At 35.5% G+C, this 19,570-nt stretch overlaps 1 protein-coding gene across 4 annotated transcripts in view; it reads left to right on the forward strand.

Annotated features, from left to right (window-relative positions):
• The window catches only part of CDH8 (cadherin 8), a 334,384-nt gene that overhangs the window by 226,205 nt on the left and 88,609 nt on the right, over positions 1-19,570 (forward strand). For all 4 annotated transcript variants that reach the window (XM_021408725.1, XM_021408727.1, XM_021408728.1 and 1 more), the window contains one exon: positions 18,683-18,977. In XM_021408725.1, the coding sequence (XP_021264400.1) occupies positions 18,683-18,977 (295 nt within the window). The remainder of the gene's footprint in view (positions 1-18,682; positions 18,978-19,570) is intronic.

The raw sequence follows: 19,570 nt of genomic DNA on the forward strand, positions 1-19,570 counted from the left end.
ACATTATTGTAGCTTTATTGTAAGGAACAATTTTCTGTATCGCAGCTGGCCATCAGAGGCATTTTAGACTTAATTCCATAGTTGGCCTTCAGTTAGGCATTGTCTGATTCATTCTGAGCTAAATAGTGCCAGGACACATACTTGCTTACTAAAACAATGAGAAGCATTTCGTATGTATGCGTGTTTGTGTGTGAGCTCATGCTGTAAGTTTATGTTTTCAGGCTAAAGGGAAGGACTATTAACCACAGACTCTAGAGCCTCTGATTTTATAATTAGAAATCAATTGGGCAAAGCCTAGTTTTGCATATGTGACCTCTTCCCATAACTGTATCTCAGAATAGCTTTCTGCTGAAATGATTTGCTTAACAATTTTACATTAACAACTAATCTATTTGCAAAATCAGTTTGAAAAACTAAATTACCTGTGTGCTTTTGGTGGCTGTGTAGAAAAAGTTTAACCAAGATGGAATTACCTGAATGGTTGGTTTTTTTTTTTTTTTTTTCCTTTTTGTAGTTTACATTTTAATCTCATTGTTTATTTGTTTTAATTAAAAGATGTCACAAAGCTTTGTGGCACTGTGGAGTTGCATTGACTTTGGTAAGGGCACAGCAGGGCCAACTGTATCTAGAGTTTATGTTGTTCATTTATGTCCACAGGGAGAGAAAGATGAAGCTGGGCTGCGTTATGCCAGTCAGATTGCTGAAAGACATTTGCTCAACAGATTTGGTCACTGTGGGCCAGCATGATGGTGTAGATTTGTTTCTGTCCTGATTGCCCTGGTATTTGAGAATCCTCAGCTGGGATGGATGTAGTATTTCTTATTCCACTTCTTTTGTGGTGTCATGCACAGAGCACATTTTAGCTATTAGAAAGGAAGTATTTGACCAGTGTATTTCATTCCAATCATCTTCAAATTCAGGGCAGGGGAACCAGAAATCTATTTTTTCCAGGAAAGTATACCAGATTATGCTGTAGTTTAGAGTAGCTCACATCCTGTATTTCATCTCAGTTCCTAGTTTAGTGAGAACTTAATTCAGGGTAATGCCACTGCTTCTCTTTTGCTTTATGCACAGTGTTATCCAGCCAAATTTCTTGATCTTAGCCAAATGTACATAGGTTGCTCTAAAAGTAATGCCTCCTGTTTGCTTCCATGGAAACCACAACAGATATAAAGAACACAATAACTCTATTTAATAGAGCAAATTCTCAGCTACAAAACACTATATTTCAACATAGCCATCACCATTAGCTGTGCATTTTCACCAGCGATGAACAAGAGCCTGCATCCCATACTAACATCCACTATTTGGTTTCCATAAACATTCAGCAAGTGTTGATGAATGTCAATGACTGCCATTTTTTCTGCATGGACAAATGCATTGACACACCTTTCTTTCATCCTCACTTCTTTGTTAGACACCAATTTGTCAGATGTCCCTCTGCTGCCATCTTTTTAATGTCAACAAAATTTAACTTAAGGTTCATCCTCTACTGTCTTACCACCATCATCATCTGCCTCTGACGATGTGGGCCAACAGAATAAAATAGGAGGCATTACTTTCAGAGCAGCCCTCATAACGGTGGGGTAATGTATAAAATATGTTGTTCCTCTCTTCAGGTTAATTTTGTGCTGATAATGGGAAGCTCTTTCTATGTTCAATGGGAAAATTCTAATGAATGCCTCGGCAAAACTGGGATTTTTATTTCACGATGATGAATTTATTGTGCTAGCAACAATTCTAGGGGAAAGGGAACTGAGAAATACTGTTCTGTTTCTGTTTTTGTTTTTTTTTATCTGAGATCTCATTATTCTTGTAGACTGATTATTTACTACCCCACAGTAATACTGTTTTAAAATGCGCGAGAATATCTGAGGTCTGTTGTGTGATAGGACTGAATGGAATCTAAGTAACTGGAGACGTGGCTGGTTTCATCTTATCAGTCTCAGCTTTTGATCTTAAAGGCTTCAACCAAGTGCAGACACTGCTTGGGTGAACAGTTAAACTATGGTTGCAGTGTTCTTGGCATTTCAAAGATAATGCTAACTTAATTCAAATTCAGACCCTACAGAACTTGAAGGAGTTTAGATATTTATCAAGTAAATATTCCTTTCCACTTTTACAATGCAATGAAGCATCAAAAATAACTGCCGTATCAAAGTCCTTCAAGTTTAATTTTAGTTTTCGCATAAAACTGCTTTTTTATTCCATGGGTATAAATATACTTTGCGTTCTTCCCTGATCCTCTGCTTAAAATAAAGAAACTACCAAAATATAAATCAAAATTTAGCATCAAAGAGAAACTCTGTCAGCATAGACATTTGTAAAGATTCTTACAATGTTGGAATAATTATAAAATTGGATTTGATTGACAAAAATTCACTGTTACATACCATAAATGAGATATCTATATTTTCTACATTTTAAATGATGAGCTTTTCTTTCTTCTTCTTCTTCTTCTTTTTTTTAATTTTGGATTTTTGTTGTTATTTTATCTCCATTTTTGATAGTTTGCAATTCAGCTAGAAGTTATTTCATACTCAGAGTTGAGCTGGTATCGTTTTTTTGATTGCTCTATTGAAAGGGCAAAAATATGGTCTGCTTCACAAATGTGTTGTTTCAAAACAGCCTCAAAAATTAGAACTGGAGACTTTCAATAGCAAGAGCAAACTCAGCCCAATCCATTTGCTTGCAAAATATTTTCAAAGTACTGGCAAGATATTCTGTGGACAGGATTGGGTTCGTGCATCTAAACTTGCATTCCAAAATACTTGGGCCAAACTGGGATCTGTGCAAGATAAGATGGAAGAAAAGTTTAGGAAGAGACCTTTGAAGAACATAGGAGAGATCATGTCTGACCCTGTCTTTTTGCTTTCCAAAACTCAGTTCATCAGCTTCCAGGCATGCACTGACCTTTTGCCTCAGGTTAAGTTTGCCACACTGTCTTATAGTACTTGATATTTACCAAAATTTGGCTTTCTTCATAACTATATGCCATATAAGATGAGAGTATGTTTTGAAAATAATATTTCTCCATTCCTGATAAAATAGCAATTGGATCCCCTATTCACATATATAGATTCTCAGCCTTTGCTGATTAAAATGGAAGAGAAGCTGAGGGAAGTGCCTGTACTGCCTCACAGATCACTCCACTGGAGCCAGTGGTGCCCCTGTCTAAGGGATCATTCATCTAGGATGGCCCCAAAATTGTTACAGGGAGGAACTGTGACACTGGGAATGAGAGGAAACTAATTCAGGAGAATGTATTATAGGGATGTTTATCAACCTCTGATAAAGTTCGGTCACTTTCCTTACATACTACAAAAGGATGCTTAAATAATTTAAAGGTCTTTCTAAAGCCTACACAAGTTAATGAGTACTCTCAGCAGGTATTATAAATGTGGATTTTACTCCAGTCTTAATTCATCCTGCTCTGATTACTTATTCAAATTGTACAGACAGCTGTCAAGTTATAGATGTGATGTCGTTTATCACAGAAGCATGATACTTAATTCAGTTGGTTAAGATATACTAATCAGAGTTATCTTGATCTGTGTAAAATTCTAAAGTGCAATCTGAGCTCTGATTTTAGAGATATTAATATGTACTAGATGAATGATTACAACAGTTGCTTAGATTTTGTTAATTTGAAGTGTTTAAAGCATTCAATAAAATAGTTGCTTGCCGTCCACTCCTGAGTGGAATGTCAATTCTTGTTTAGAACATTATAAAGTTAAAAACAAAGTCCAATAATTGTCTCCAGCAGGCTCATTTGCATTATTTCTTTGTAGTAATTATGTGAACAATAAGGAATGTATAACTAAGAGAAAAATATATGGTGATCTGTATGCTGAAATATAATCACAGTAAACATCCTTTAATTGTGTTTGTGTTACTATTAAAGTAAAGGCATGGCATGAAGTCCTCCTAATATCTACAGAATGAGTCATAGCATCGAACGCTGAAACAGCCAAATAAAGCTGATACTAATAAGAAAAATAATTCAATTATGCTAAACAAAATGAATTAAATTGCTTTATATTTGTTGGAAGAAATGATTAAATTGTAGTTTATGTAGGCAGCAGGAATGATTTTGCTTTTAAAGAGAGTAAGTATTAAATTCTCCTAGAAAGTGACTATTTCTTCTAAGGTAAGTAACATTTCATGCTCAATTTTGAAAAGTTGGGGAGAAAAGTTAATTTTGTGCCAATATGAACTTTTAGAATATTAAAAGATGTTTTGGAATTGGCATAGAACGTTTGTTATATCCAAACAAAACTGTTAATATGGTGTTGAATGGAATGAATTCAAAAGGTAACATTTACTTTACATAGTTTTAGCATGTTAAAATGTTAAATAGTTTTTAAAAATGAAATCAATACCTGCACAGGTATAAATGTTGAATGTAGAATAACTTTAATGCATTTGGGTCAGGAAAGATTCAGAAAAAAATGCATCACTATTCTTTTCCTCACCCTGTATTTGTTTCCTAAACGAACTTTGCAGTAATCTGCAGGTGCAGTGGCTGAGTGTCACCGAATCTTTACTCTTGTCCAAAAGATACAGGCAGAATTTTGGCTATGGCCTCTTAGTGATGAGCACCTGTCCTGAGGACCTTCAGATACTTGGTTTGTTCTGAATATTGGACTTCTTCATTTCTGTGACTGTGTTTCTCCACTGGCGGTGTGAGAATTAAAACTAAGTTCTGCTTAACGAGGGTGTGGCAATGCCAATTTAATCACTGCGGTAGTATCCTCAGATGGTGAAGTAACATACATGATCTCCATGCATCAATGCTATGACGCTGATAGCATTACCTTGACTGGGGAAGACAAATGAAAGGCCATCGCTGTTACATGGAAACATCCAAGTGAATTGCTGGTGTTCAGGATGCATGACCATTCCCAGCATTGCCTCCTGGGGCTGAATGACATGGCCAATTTGATGATGATTCTTTGGTTGGTCTATCAATATAAAGTATCACTCCTAGAAGAGAATTGGGCTGGAGAGTGAGAAGAAATGAGCTTGGCACTAAGATTCCAGGCAGAATAAATAAGGTTTGGAAGTATTCTTATCAAGAAGCACACTTGCTATTGGGTGCTGTGAGATCCAAATCAGGCAGCATTATGGAAACAAAACCAAACCAAAAAACAGCAGCAGCAAAAGAACACTCGCTGAGGCTTTCTACTGATCTCATATTCTGTATCCATTCATTAGCTCTCATCTGCAACCAGTGAAACTGTTGAAATTTATGTTATCTTTGCAAACATCTTGTAGCCCACCTTTCAGGAGTGTATGCTAATGTTCTCATTCAGACTTCTTGCATGAGCTTCTTTGCATCAAGCAACCTCCCACCCTTTTGATGGTGAGGTACTGATTCTCCAGTGTTTCTCCACACAGGCTTAAAAATTCAGTTACTGTCAAATCTCATTTATTCTGCCTTTTCACCCAGACCCTCCTTTATATGTAGGTAAGAACAGGAAAAAGAAAGGAAAAGTATTTAGCAAGTGAATAAAGAATGAATAAAGTGAATATTATCACAAGTGCACAGAGGTTGCTGGGGACAAATTTGTTCACATTATAGGTATTTTCAAGGCTTCTATAATACAAAAAACACCCATCTTGTAAACTGACGTCTGGAAGTTCAGCTTCATTCTCTGTGGTAGGATTCAAATTGCTAGCAGTCATTTAACTTTCTTATATGTGGTTTTTATGAACCTTGTGCTGGGCATTTACATACTTCTGTTTCCTCTCTGATTTCACATTTGTCTACTCTAGATATTTCTATCTTTTGTTTTGTTTCATTTTTCATCCTCCAGTCTGGTTTGGTTATTGTCTTTCACTACCTATGTCCTTTTGGGACCGTATCTCAACACACAGAAGAAAAATTGAAATATGAAGGTTTTTTTTTTTTTTACTTGTGACAATATAGCATGCTTTAGATGGAGGCTTATTGCAAATTTTTCTCTTATCATCTACCACCTAATCTGTATCACTTCATTTGTCAGATTTTTAATTACTTAACTCGTATATTGAAGTTCTTCTGTATATATACAACTTCTCCACTATCTTCCATTGTCTTGCACATTCTGTTCAGGTGTAGAGAAGGTTTAAATTAATACAGTATTCATCTAAATTGTTAGCACCGAACTGAGTAGAGGCTGACCATGCTAGCAAAAAGAGTACAAAGACTTAAAGTAACAGGTTAATTTTAAGAAGCACGAAAGCCTAAAGTAACAGGTTAATTTTAATAAATTCATGGTATTCACAGATAAAGAACTGAAACTGATCTTCAAATGCAGATTTCTAGCAATACTTACGCATGCTAAAGTCTGTACGAATGCAGCTCATCTGTAAGGGACTGTTCATGATCTGTCTATTTATAACAATTGACAAACATAAAAATTTTTCAGTTGTTCTGGATTTTTTAAGACTCTTGAAACTGTTTCTTAAACCTGCATATCAATAATATATGAAAAAAAAGCAGAGCTTATGGCTCTCTCAGGGACTCTTGTTTTCCTATGTATTCCTATTCTATTATAGGAAATGTAAGTGTTGCATTCCCCTGGAACGGCTGTTCTCTTTTTTTCTATTCTCTCTTTGTCAGGTTGAAATTGCTTGGGTTTTGTGCTAGCTAAAAGAACAGGGTTATATTCACATTAATTGTTTTTTCTTGAATATAGCGTTTGGCCCTGTTCTACCACAACGTCATACTTTCTCGTAGCACATAATGAAAAAGAAAAGGAAACTGAAGAACCCTTGGGGTTTTCCTGTTTAGCCTCATTGCTGACATGATGCTGTATAATCAAAAGCTGATATACACCACATTGGAGAAGATTATGGCTTCCAGCATTCCCTTCCTGTGAGCTTCTGTCTTTTTCTGAGAAAAGCTACCTATTAGTGAAGCTGGCACAGCTGAGACAGGGAACTGCAGTATACCTGATAGGCATATACAAACTCAGAAACCAATTGTGGTCTGCAATGAGATATTTAATGTGGCATCAAAGTTTCAGTATGGGAGGGGAGGAAAATGTTTGGGTTAATCATGCTGTGGTTGCTATTTTGATTGCCCATGACCTCAGCTTGTTTCAGAAAAATAGCAACATTTTCTAAGGCAAGACATGCTTGTTACCTGTATCAGTTTTAGTGTCAAAATATCTGCAAAAGAACTGAGCAATAGTGCATTTATACTGCTAATATTTTGCTGAAGAACGTAGTGCAGCAGATTATCTTTCCAGTTAACTTTGTCATCAATGTTCATTTACATGCCCAATGATCTCATCTCCAAAGGCAAACAAAATATTCTATTTCCTATATCCTGAGTAAATGTGAAAAGGCAGCTTTACTGACTTGATAAATAATCTCAAATATTTTACTTTACTTCAAGGTCTTGCTATTTTCAACACTTTATTATCTCACAGTCAGATAATTGTTAATCTTATTATTTATCTAGTTTATATTAAAGTGAGTTACGCCTGATGTATTAGTTATCAGAATAGTATTTAAAAATAGGCTAGTGGTAAACTCTGATTTTAATTGAACTATGAATTATGGAGTCACATTGTGAATGTAAAACCAGATATCAGAAATAGCATGCCATAAGAATCTCACGAGCTGAAAATACTGCAGATGTTATTTAGAGCCGGTCACACAAATTTTAGATGAATTTTTAACTGGAATTTGTTAACTTGGAAAATCAGAACACTGAGAAGTGATTCATTTAGGTTCTCATAAGACAACACCAATATGCAGTAGACAAGGCTTTCTGTGTCTGTGCTGCTAGAATATCAAGTGGAAAAATGTTTCCAAACATTAGTCAGGCAGAGCATCCCAGGTGTGTAATTTCTGGCCCAGTCATCAGGAAGGCCAACCTCTAACCAGTCTGTTCCCTTCCCTAGAAAACTTCAAAATTTTAACTTTTCACTGTTATTTTTGGGACGGGCCATGCAAATGTTTAGATAATGGAGAAGAAGTGTGGGAAAGCCATGTATAGTGGAACTGGTTAGGATTTTGGGAAGCTAATCAAATGCCTGAAGATGAGTGTGGAGGTTACTGGAAGCTGGATAAAGGCAAGGTTGAACTCAGCAGCCTTAACTTTGGCATTTCACAACCTTTGTTGCAATTTTTTTTTTTTTTTTTTTTTTTTTTGAGAGGGAGGTCTTTGGTGTTCTGTCTTTCTCTACAGCTCTATATATGTTTCAAATACAGAGTTTTATCCAGTGTCCCTGGAAATTTTAGACAAAGAGACTCCTACTGTGTTGCCAGGTCCTTAGATCAGTTTTAAATCCATTCAGATGCAAAAAAGAAAACCAACATTATTTTAGATATTTTAGTATTTAGAATTCAGTCTCACTTTTCCATGCATTTTGATCCGTACTGAATCTGTTGGTAGTAACTGCAGAAACTAGACAATGCCTCAGAAACTGATTTCTGAAATGATGTGTTCTGGGTCCAATTCTTTTTCATTGTTTTTCCAGAAAAAGGGAAGCGGAAACAAAAGCTACTGATATTTCACCAATGCATGCTGTAGCATGTGGTGGGGCAGAGGTTTAGCGTCAACAAGAATCTCTATGTGCTATTGTAATACAAGTAATTAATAAGCATTATTTGTAGATGAGTACTGACTCCACAGCAGTCAGCTGTGCAGTTAACTAGACGTCACTTGTTTTTTCTCTCAGTTTAGTCAGGTTCCTTCAGATAAATAGCAAGGAATGTACATAAGATAATAGGATTTTATGTCATTCTTGTATCTAGATTATCATTTGGATCATTTATAAACCTCAATATTATACTTCTTTCTCAGGTTTTTGAAGGGTTTTTGTGTCTGTGTTGTTTTTCGTTACAATATGTATCTCAGCAGAGTCCTTGGAGATCTTCAAGGACCAGCTGTTTCTCTCCTTTGCTATTCCTTTATCAGGCATTGTGTTCTCTAGATGGTTGCCTGTAAGCAGCTCTTTGAGTGTGGGGGAATCCATTCATCACTTGAAAAGAGGTCCTGAAAAATCATAATATGTTTCTCTGCGTGTTGACTTCAATTAACTGAGTATTGTGCATCTTCTCCACCATTCACCCCAAAAGATATTAGCACAGGATAGCTGGTCACCTATCCTTTGATAGAATAGCCTGCTGGAGAAATGCAAAGGACAGCTGAGTGGGGAAGACAACCATTTTTTATTTTTTTTTCCTGTTCTGTGCCCACAAAGTGATATGAGCACTATCAAGCTTGTGTGGGTAGAGAAATCCGACAGTGATTCAACTGTCATTAAATTAGTACAGATGTCTCCTGCAGCCTCCCACTGTAGTCTTCACCATGAGCACAGACAGTTTGGAGGAAGGTCTAGCCTAAATCGCTGCTAAGCCTGTATGGATTCAGGCTATTTTGAGATTGACATATGTTACACGTGTAAAGCTTTTGTGATATTGGTTTGTATACAATTTGTCTGAAATCATCATGAGCCAGCATTTCTTTTTTGATAATTCATAGGATCCCAGATTTTGAATATTTTGTATTACAGGCAGGTTAGATGTTTGCTCTAAATGACATGAATATTCCAAAAGCTGCCCACACTTATAATCCTAGTACTTCTATTTTTTACTCTTTGGAAACAGGTCAGGTTATCTGATGTGCCAAAAAAAAAAAAGTGATAAATGTTACTGATACTTAAGTCTTCACATGTACTGAGAAAGGGACTGCAGGACTCAGTGAAAGTTGCTAGGGAATCAGATATATTACAAAATATAAAACCCTGCTGCAATGACTGCAGTTGATTATTTCTGCATATTGAGTGGAATGTTTTCTGTTTTCCTCTCTTCTGTCAATTCTTCCCAAAAAACATTAACATAGGCAGAAGCTGTGATCTGTCTCTATTGGTTTACAGCATATTTCAAATTTAATGGTGTTGCAAATTGTTTGCATGAAACAGATAACGTTAATAAGTCAGTTTGTAAGATATTCACAAGAATGCGTGACTTGGTGGAAATGCAGGAGAAATTACATTAGGAAACTTTGGAGACAACACAAGTGATGTGACAATTTTTTGTGAAAATGCATGAAATCATGGTAACTGCTTTCAAACAAATTCTTCTGAATAACACATAATTCTGCATGAGTTATCTCTAATGAACATCTAACTGTGAGAGAATGTGGAAAAATAATCAAATTATCCTCGTGTTATATCTATTAATTATTTCAAACAATTCTGTGATGATAGTATGTAACTAGAAACAGCATCTTGGAAGTACTATCATTTGGTTTGACATCTTTTAAGAAACTTGCTTTGTAGCATTTCTTAGCAAAGTTTATTTTCACATTCCAAATAACTTGAATTTATTTATTTATTTATTTATTTTTGTGAGAAAAAGCTAATTCTTTACCTGGATCCACAGCTGACAGGTTAGTGTAAGTGCCCTGAAAAGGTAAGTTACATTATCATGCAGAAGCAGATAATTTATAAGAATCAATATGTAACTACTCACAATTTAATTTTTCAGTTCTCATCATTTCACTCTGTTACCTTCTCAACAGTTTTCAATTTTAGCTCAAAGCTGGCTGCATAGCTATGTTTATATTTCTGCTCTGTGGATGTTTGACAGCCAATTGCTAGAAAAGAGCTTTCTATTTGCACTGCCAGCATTACACATCATGTGGTTTTAGACAGAGTACTTACTTCCTTATGTTCAGACTCTAAGCAGTCTTCTTAAGTTTGAAAAATAACCTTCAGAATGATATTTTAATGCTTTCCAGTTTTTTTTATAATGTTATTAAATAACATAATGTATTCTGCATGAATTTGAATTTTTTGCATTAAAAAGGAGGACAGGTTAAACATATTATTGCTGGGATCCTGCTAATCATTGTGTATAAAGCATGTTCAAAAGCCAGTGTGGTCAAGGCAGCTGAAAGCAGAGTCCTGAAAGATTATAATGTCATGAGAACTTAAATATGCACAAATAAATAGAAATATTCATTCACCTTTGACCAAACTGTCCTATTGTAGTTTGTTCTGCTTTCACTGATCTAGGATAGAGCTTGTCTAGTGCGATGGATTTGGTAAGCACGCTTCAAATTACTGCTGCGGGTATGTAGTGATTAACTTTTTTATTTGTCTTCTGCAATCCTAAGAGTATGTATTATAAGATATCATTCTAATATTCACTTGAGAAAATCATTTGAAAAACACAAAGAGGTCTTAGTGCTCAAGTGTAAAGTACTCTGCCTGAGAATGAAGCCTCGCAAGTTATAATAAGCTTTTAAAGAGGAAAGGAAAAATACATCTCAAACAACGCAGAAGAAAAGCTTAGAACAGTGTGAATAAGAGGATGATGATTAAAGGAACAAAAGAGAAGGACTTGGTATATAGGAACTGCCCAACCTTTGGCTATCACATTGAATGGGATATTCCCACAGATCGTTATTTTTACAGCGTTCCCCATCTTTTGTCTTTATGGAGAAAAGAGAACCAAGACAGGGTGTGCTGGCAATAGGAATTAGCAACCAAAATGGAACAGCCTTCTGAAGTCTTGTCTGAAGACCTCACACCATCTTAGAGGTAGCAGAAACTACAGCAGGACTTGTAAGAACTACAGTTCAGGACTGGCAAGCTGGGAAAGGGAGTAAATGGTTTTACTGCTATGTCATTGAGGTGGGAAAAGAGTGTCAAGTGTAGGAGGCACTGTTAATTATAATGCCTGAAGTACTGGAATTGTTAATAAAAGTGTTTGACCCCCAAGAGTAGGAGAAAACAGAGAGATAATATTTTTCCCCATAAGGACACAGAAGAGAAAATGTTTTACATGACTAAAACTGCACGCAATTTTCCTATTTGATGAAGTGACATAGTATCATTATATGCTTCCATCTATCAGAAGCAGCTGGGCTAAAATATCAAGACCTGTTTACTGGAGGGTGTCTGCTAGAGAACACAAGAAAGGAACAGCAGCCTTCTGAACAGGTTCAGAAATAGTTACATGAACTCTAGGCAGCAAGCCAAATACAAAAAGGTGCCAAGCATCTGAGGCCACTTGACATGGGACACTTGGGCATTAAATTGCTGCAGAAAGCAGCAAGGAAAGGCAACAATCCAAGCTGTAGTGGGACACAGGTCATACATGGTGGCTGTGTTCTCAGGACAGAAGGGGAGACAGATGGTATCCCCAAATGGAAAGGACCAAGGCCAGAGCAAAGGAAAGAGAAAGCCTTAGTTATCATCTGGCTTAACATAAGGATTCAGAAGAAACAAGGTATCTAATAAATACAGAAAAATCAATCTGAGACCATGCACTGGAATGAAGATAGCAAAGAGTAGAAACAGATTATCTTGTCTTTGTTGCCATCACAACCACTGAAGAAAAATATTTGACTGGGGAAGACTGTGTGTCTGAGGGCACAGTTTCCTTCTTCTTAGGGAGTTTCCCTGGCAGGATTCTTCTGTTAAACAGCACCACTACTACATAACTATTTTAATTAAAAATTAGTACTGTGGTTAAGTGGAGATAAATATGTAGAGCTCTTTAGGAATGGCTTGGGCAGTTCTATGGTCTCTGTTTTTTTCCTAATATGATTTTTTGTGAGACGGAAGGTGGATGTGTTTCTTCCTCTGTTTCTGTCTTTTGTAAAAGCAAAGGTAACTATCTTTTCCTACCAAGATGTTGAGTGAAAATATATATTAAAAATTATGACTTCAGCCTGATGAAGAAGATCATACGTGATGAATATATGGAAAGGATCAGTGGTGCTCTAACCAGGAAAGTCTAGGATGAAGATTCAATCAGATTCCTCAACAATTTTCTTTAATCAGTTGGTCATAGTCACTGATCTAGAACAAATACATTCTTAGACCCCAGTTTTGTCTTGTTTTTAAACAGTAGTTCACTCTAGTGTATTATAAGATAATACTGAAAGGTAAGCAGTAAAAAGCAGTTTGTGCACAGTTGCAGTATGAATATAAACATAGACAAAATTAACAAATCCAGTAGAATAAAAAAACAGTAACAAAGAATAAACCAAAACGTAAAAGAAGCCATGTGGAATCAAAAATTCTCAGATGACACAGAAGGAAACTGAGGCAGACAAAAGCAGTTATTTCACTCTTAAATGAAAGTGTTAGCTATATTATTGCTTTAATTCTCTTTGAATACGGTTTTGAAACTGCAGCTGAGATGTGTGAGCAGCAATGTATTTTGACAGTTACTCTAGAGGCTTCAAGTTACATGATTCTCATATCCTAAATGAAACCTTTATAATCTCTGGACATGTCTGTCTCCTTTCTGAAAGTGTTCCAAGTACTGACATTATGTCAGGTACATCAAGCCTGTGCCCCAATTTGTCATTACTCTGAAAAATAATGCAGAATATTTTGGTTTTCTCTTCCCCATTGTGCAGCTATAATTCCCATTACTAAAGATGGGACCAGCCCATCCATAGAGAAAATGGAAGATTCTATTAAGTTCACATCACATTCAATTTATTATTTCTGCATTTTATGCAAATGAATTGACGGTATCTAGAATAGTTTAATTATGATTGATTTTTTTTTTTAAATCAATCATCAGTGAATGTGCCGATTGTCTGTTATGAGTCAGAACTTGTCAACAACACACAAAAACCTTCTGGAACACCTAATGATGTTCACATTTTTAGAAAAATGACTGAACAGTCACATGCAGAAAGAAGTACATAATTTGTAAAGTGCATTACAGTTGTTGAAAACTTTAATATTTATAAATGATGGTAAAATCCACTAAAATAGTTCCATACTCTTACAGAATGAGGTAGAGCTGCTTATAACTCAGTGGTTTTGGATAAGAGTCATAAAAGCTAGAAAGTGTGTCTCTAACTTAAATGAGGCCTACTTCAGAAATGAGGAATTTTATTGCAAGGAACAGAGAGATAACATTAGGATAGTGCAGGTGTGTTGCAAGCATATCCATGTAACATCTGGTGAAAATCAGTGATTCTCTAATTATACCCTTAAAAAAAATTTCCAGAGTTAGGAACAGGAAAAATGGTGCAAATTCTAAAATGAAGTTTTATGGACAGATTATGTCTTTTCTCTTGAAACAAGGAAGAGATAATTCCCTTGTAATTATATGAGGATAAATTAATTACTTTCTAACAAACTCAAGTAAAAACTTGACTACATAATGCTGCCTTTTCTTTTCTTAGTTAAAAACATCCAGGAGCATTTTTATAGCATGTAGATTTCTCCTCCTCTTGTGAATTTTTGACATATTTGTACTTTCTCATTAATATGAGAAAACTGGGGTTACAAATCTCTCCCTTGGTGATGCATCTCCGTACGTGCTAGTCTGTACCAAGCTATACATCACTTCTCCAAATGCCTAATCCTACCACAAAGGCTAGTCGATCACTTTCTGCTCATTCTGGATATGGACCAGACCCAAGCGTGTTGTGTACTTTCCTGATGGTGAGCACATGGCATGAACATGACATTCATTGTGCTGAGCGAGCTGTTGTTTTGACTACTGTTGATTTGCCAGGTAGCTGACGAAGAGCAGGTGAGACAGTTCCCATCTGCAGAAGGGACTCAGATCTCACTGTGTGCCCAGAACTGTGAAAGATCTTCATGAACCTTGCTTGAAGCTTCTGTAGTTTTAGTCCACATATTAAGTCCTTGGCTGTGTGCCGACAACAAAGTCTGTCTTAAGAAACTGTGGTTGAAAATGTAATGATTACCTGCAGAAAAAGAGGATTTAATATCGATAATATTCTGAATGTGTTTTTGTGTTTTTGTTTTGTTGAAGAGTAGTCTAAAGAATATAAAGGTTCTCTAAGTTTCATCTCTGCTGCTGTCTTGCGCTGATTGTGAATATGCATGTTTTTAATATATGTACATGAGAGACTATAAAGATAGATTATGCATTTGAATAATGTGTTGGCAATACTTCTAGATACACATTCAGTGTTAGTGAAAATAATGTTAGTTTTGTGGTAGTGCACTGGGTGTACTGTTACCATTAATGCTGACTTCATTATTTGTGTCATAACACAGGATAACAAAGGAATTAATAGTGATTAGAAATTGTGGTGTCTATAGGGTTCGTTCTGAGTGAAGTTCATATTTTAGGAGAAAGCATGTGCTGAGGCTACGTGGTAGCCATTAGTTGGGTATTAATACAGTGCATCTGCATAACCATTAACACTAGGAGAAGGTTGAAAACCTCCTGTTGCCGCAAATCAGTGCACAATTTGGGTGATGGGGTTGCATCTGCTACTTTAAGGGAAAGATGTTTGATTTTTATCGTCCCGCAGCCAGGGCAGAAAGAGAGGAAGAAGATACCACCTCCTTTGAAGTCTAGTTAATGGAATTTCACATGAAGGAATTGAATTTGACTCCCTCTGAACATATTGAAGTTTTTCACTGAACATAGTTGTCATTTTGGGATACTAGTGAGTAGTGGAACATAGGGTCTAGCTATAGATTTCTCCTTTTATTTTAACTAGAAATTCTTGTTAATTACTCTGGAAACCAGGAGGTCAACTTTCAAGCACAGGCAACAACAAATAAAGCTAGAAAGTGGAAAAGCAGTTTCACATTTACCACATTTGTGAGGCTTTTTCTACAGAAATTGATATTCATTTATCATATTCATTATGTCTCTGTATCATTCACCTTAACCTCATATAATTATGTGTTTAATGATCTTTAACCTTTGCATGAACGCAGCTTGCTGAAGCTTGACAATGCCTGTAAATTATCATTCCCAATGGGTAGAAGACTGGAAATGTTAAAATATATCATGTTTTTTGGCTTAAATCACAGAATTGAAGTGAAATTCTAACTTTGGACAAAGCAAATAATGTTTTAATCTTAAATCTAAATAATGCAATGTTTTTGAAAATATGGCTTTTCTAGAGGTCATTTATTAGAATATTTTGTTAGTAAGGTGTAAGAATTTCAAAACCTAGAAAAGATCCTTTAATATATCAGCCCAGATACTCACCATAAGTACATATGATTTCAGTAACTGCCATGTTTTTTATTACAGAACTGAAACTTTTTTTGCTACCGTTAATCTTTGGGTAAAAAACTGATTTTCCTCTGATCAGACTCAGTTTCAACTTTAACATTACAAAATGTTTCTAGCACTTCCACTTTTTGTTTAATGTTTGGCTCTTCATTTCGTCGTGTTTCAAATAGCAATCTATATTTCTTTCTTTTGATTGAAAGGACTTCAACTTACTAGAAGAAGCAGTTAATACTAATCATATACTTTGTTTTTCATTTTAAGGACTAGTATCTTGCTAGCTCTGCAAAGGTTTTATTGCTTTACATTCATTTATCCCAGAACTGGTTTATGAACCGTAACTTCTGTTAGATAATATGGGTAAAACTTACACTGGAGATTATACTGACAGCCTCTCCTACTTACTAGCAGATAGTAAATTGCAGGATCTTTGTGCATTCTCAAATATTGATGTGGAATATCTATTTTATCCAGCCAGTGCTGCCTTAGAAACTCAGAATACAATTTTTCACTTTAACACTTTATGTACTTGGGTAATCTGGAGGTGTTCCCAGTTGCTTTACTGAGCCGTGTGTGCCCCGATAATGTTGTGACATGACATCACTGTAATTCAGCTAAGAATATTCTGCCAAAACCCTTGTATGTAATGTTAATAACATGAAGATTTTATTCAGGGATCAAACAGATGCTTAAACTATAAACAATCTGTTTAAAACACAAACAGATTCTGGATTGATCTTGACAGGTTCCAGAACCCTGGAAATAAATCGTTATGTTACCTAGATTGAGTGTAATCCATCACATAAGGACAATAATCCTTAAGACTTTTTTTATAAGTATGTCTTACTTAGCAGACAGAACTGCGGTACCAATCTGCAGGAGAGTACTGTTAACTTCAGTTAATATAACTTTGATTGTGTTGATTTTTCTCAAGTAAAAGTTGATTGCAACTACAGTAAGAGAAAAACAAAAACAGAAGACTCAGCTGTCACATAACATCCATGTGTACATTCAGGTGGAGTGGGTAGGAAGAGTGAACTGGACTGAGTCATTCATACTCACAGGCATTTAAACTGCTTGAAAAAACATTTGGGAAAGCTGATGTGGTAACAATGTGTTGCTCAGCAAATCAAAGATGAAGCTAGACTTTTAGAAAGGGAGATCTACTGTTATTGCAGAGCAGTACACCAATGGTCCAGGACCTTGTATGTATATATCAGGTCAGCTGGAAAATCAGACTTATCTGCCCTACTCTGTTGTGTCCATTGCAACAATCTGAGATTTCTTTTTGGAATGTGCTGTTAATGAGTTTTCTAAGCTCTTGATGCTAAACAGCCAGTTTTCAGATGTGAGTGCATATGAGAAACTATTTGCAGAGCCTACTTGTGGTATGACATAGAATCTGCTTGTTGCTTGGATGTAGCCTAGTCTACAAGTCTTGTTTTCACACCAATCTCTCTGCTAGTTCTTATACCAAATGACAACACTACCAGGTCATAGCAACCAGTGCTTTCCATTGAACAGTAAAATACATAGCCAGCAACAACTTCTGTTGAGCTATCTGCTCAAAAAAAGGCAAACAGGAACAAGTCTAGTTCCAAGTCATGTTGCAACCATCCTAAACAGGTTGTATGTATTTATTTCAGAATAGTTTTTGTCAGGTAGAGAGAAATAATAATAAAACAAAGTACATTTGTAATGCTGTATTATTCACTTGTTCTTATTATTCATGTTTGGTGTGTTAGATTTAAATGGTACTTAAAACATTATTATTGTCTATTTAAATGGTTATCCTATTTTTTTAATGTATTTACATGAAAACCATTTGGTCTACCATTTAGTGCACTTGCCCTTGCAAATTAAAAATTATTGGAGATAATCAGATATTTAGGCCTTGGCTTTGAAGCTACAAAAAAATCGATGGCAGTCTTTTCTCTAGTGTTCCTCACTTCAGGTTTTTAACTTTAAAAAAAAAAAAAAGTCAAAGAAAAATACCTGCTTTTCTTATACTGTTTCAGGTTGTTATAATCCTACCTTGTTTTTTGAAAAGCCAAATAATGGTGTTATTTCTTCTAATGGGGGCATTGAGGGAAATAGGAAGATGGTATATATGGGTTTTTCTCATATTTCTGGAAACTTGCTTTAGAAGTATTTCGGAAGAAATGATAGAACCTTTTAAGTTTAGCTAACAGCTGACTTGTGATACCGTTCTAAAATTCTGGAATGCTGTCCATTAAAACATTTGCATAGATGCCAGTGTTCATCCACTCTAAGTCACTTGAAAACAAGATGAAAGCAATACCTTAAAGTAAGCAACTAGATTAAAATACAAATTATTGTTAATCCTTCATTCACTCTTTGATCTAATAGGTTAAGGACATTTTGTTCATTTTGGCTGATAGGAGTTTTGAAGACATTTAAATTTTAGAACAGGGATTTAAAATATATATAACAGCAGCTTTTTAAATAGAAAGTCTAATTATGCCTATGATTGCATTCACTTTTGATTAGTATGCATACAAAATCCCTACTCTCTGTGTATACTCAAGCTGAGATATGGATCACTGGAACTAAGATTAAAGTACAAAAGAACACCTTGAGAAAATGTATGGTTAGATCAATGCAAAAAAAAAATTAAAAAGAAAAAAAAACTTGATGTAATTTCTATCTCTAAAATGCTTATTTTTCCTTTTAGTTACATACAGACTTGGATCCTGGTAGCAGCAAAATCAAGTATATCCTGTCAGGAGATGGTGCTGGAACGATCTTTGTGATCAATGACAAGACTGGAGATATTCATGCAATGAAAAGGCTTGACCGCGAGGAAAAAGCTGAGTACACTCTAACAGCTCAAGCAGTCGACAGGGACACAAACAAACCTCTGGAGCCTCCTTCAGAATTCATTATAAAAGTTCAAGACATCAATGACAATGCCCCTGAGTTTGTTGATGGTCCTTATCATGCCACAGTTCCAGAGATGTCTGTTGTTGGTATGTATGTCTAAACATCAACCAATTTTGATTACTCGCAATTTAAAATATGCCAGTATATCATTGAGTTTTTGATGTATAAGATATTTATTATGTTGATAGCATTAATTTGCATGTTTTCAGACCTCTTCTTGGCCAAAGCTTTCATCTGTAGCACAATAGGAGAATCCCTTATTAGTAAGAAAAATGACTAACAGATGTATTAATGTGTCTTTGTCCAACAGCACTTTAATGGTCTAAATTTATATCCCCCTTATGATGTTGTGGTTATTGTTATTGAGATTGATTTATCAAGATTTGTTCCAACATGACATTTTAATCCAATTGATATTTTGTTGATGTTTAATTATCTGTTTGTGTATTTTCGTGCACAGATGTAGAACTTGCAGTATGTTGGTACATACTTATTTATTTTCCTGTAAGTGGAATTGCAATCATTGTAAAACATTGAGTTGAAAGATGCTGTGTCTGGGAATTGATGGTTAGACTCTAGAGTGGACTTAACCAGTTAGCTATATGATTTGCTGGGAAGATGGAAGGGAAAAATAACAACAGCTAGGGAAAAAGTTGAAGAAAAGGGAAATTAAGTCTGT

Source organism: Numida meleagris, chromosome 10 (assembly GCF_002078875.1).
Source record: "Numida meleagris isolate 19003 breed g44 Domestic line chromosome 10, NumMel1.0, whole genome shotgun sequence".
Classification (NCBI taxonomy): domain Eukaryota; kingdom Metazoa; phylum Chordata; class Aves; order Galliformes; family Numididae; genus Numida; species Numida meleagris.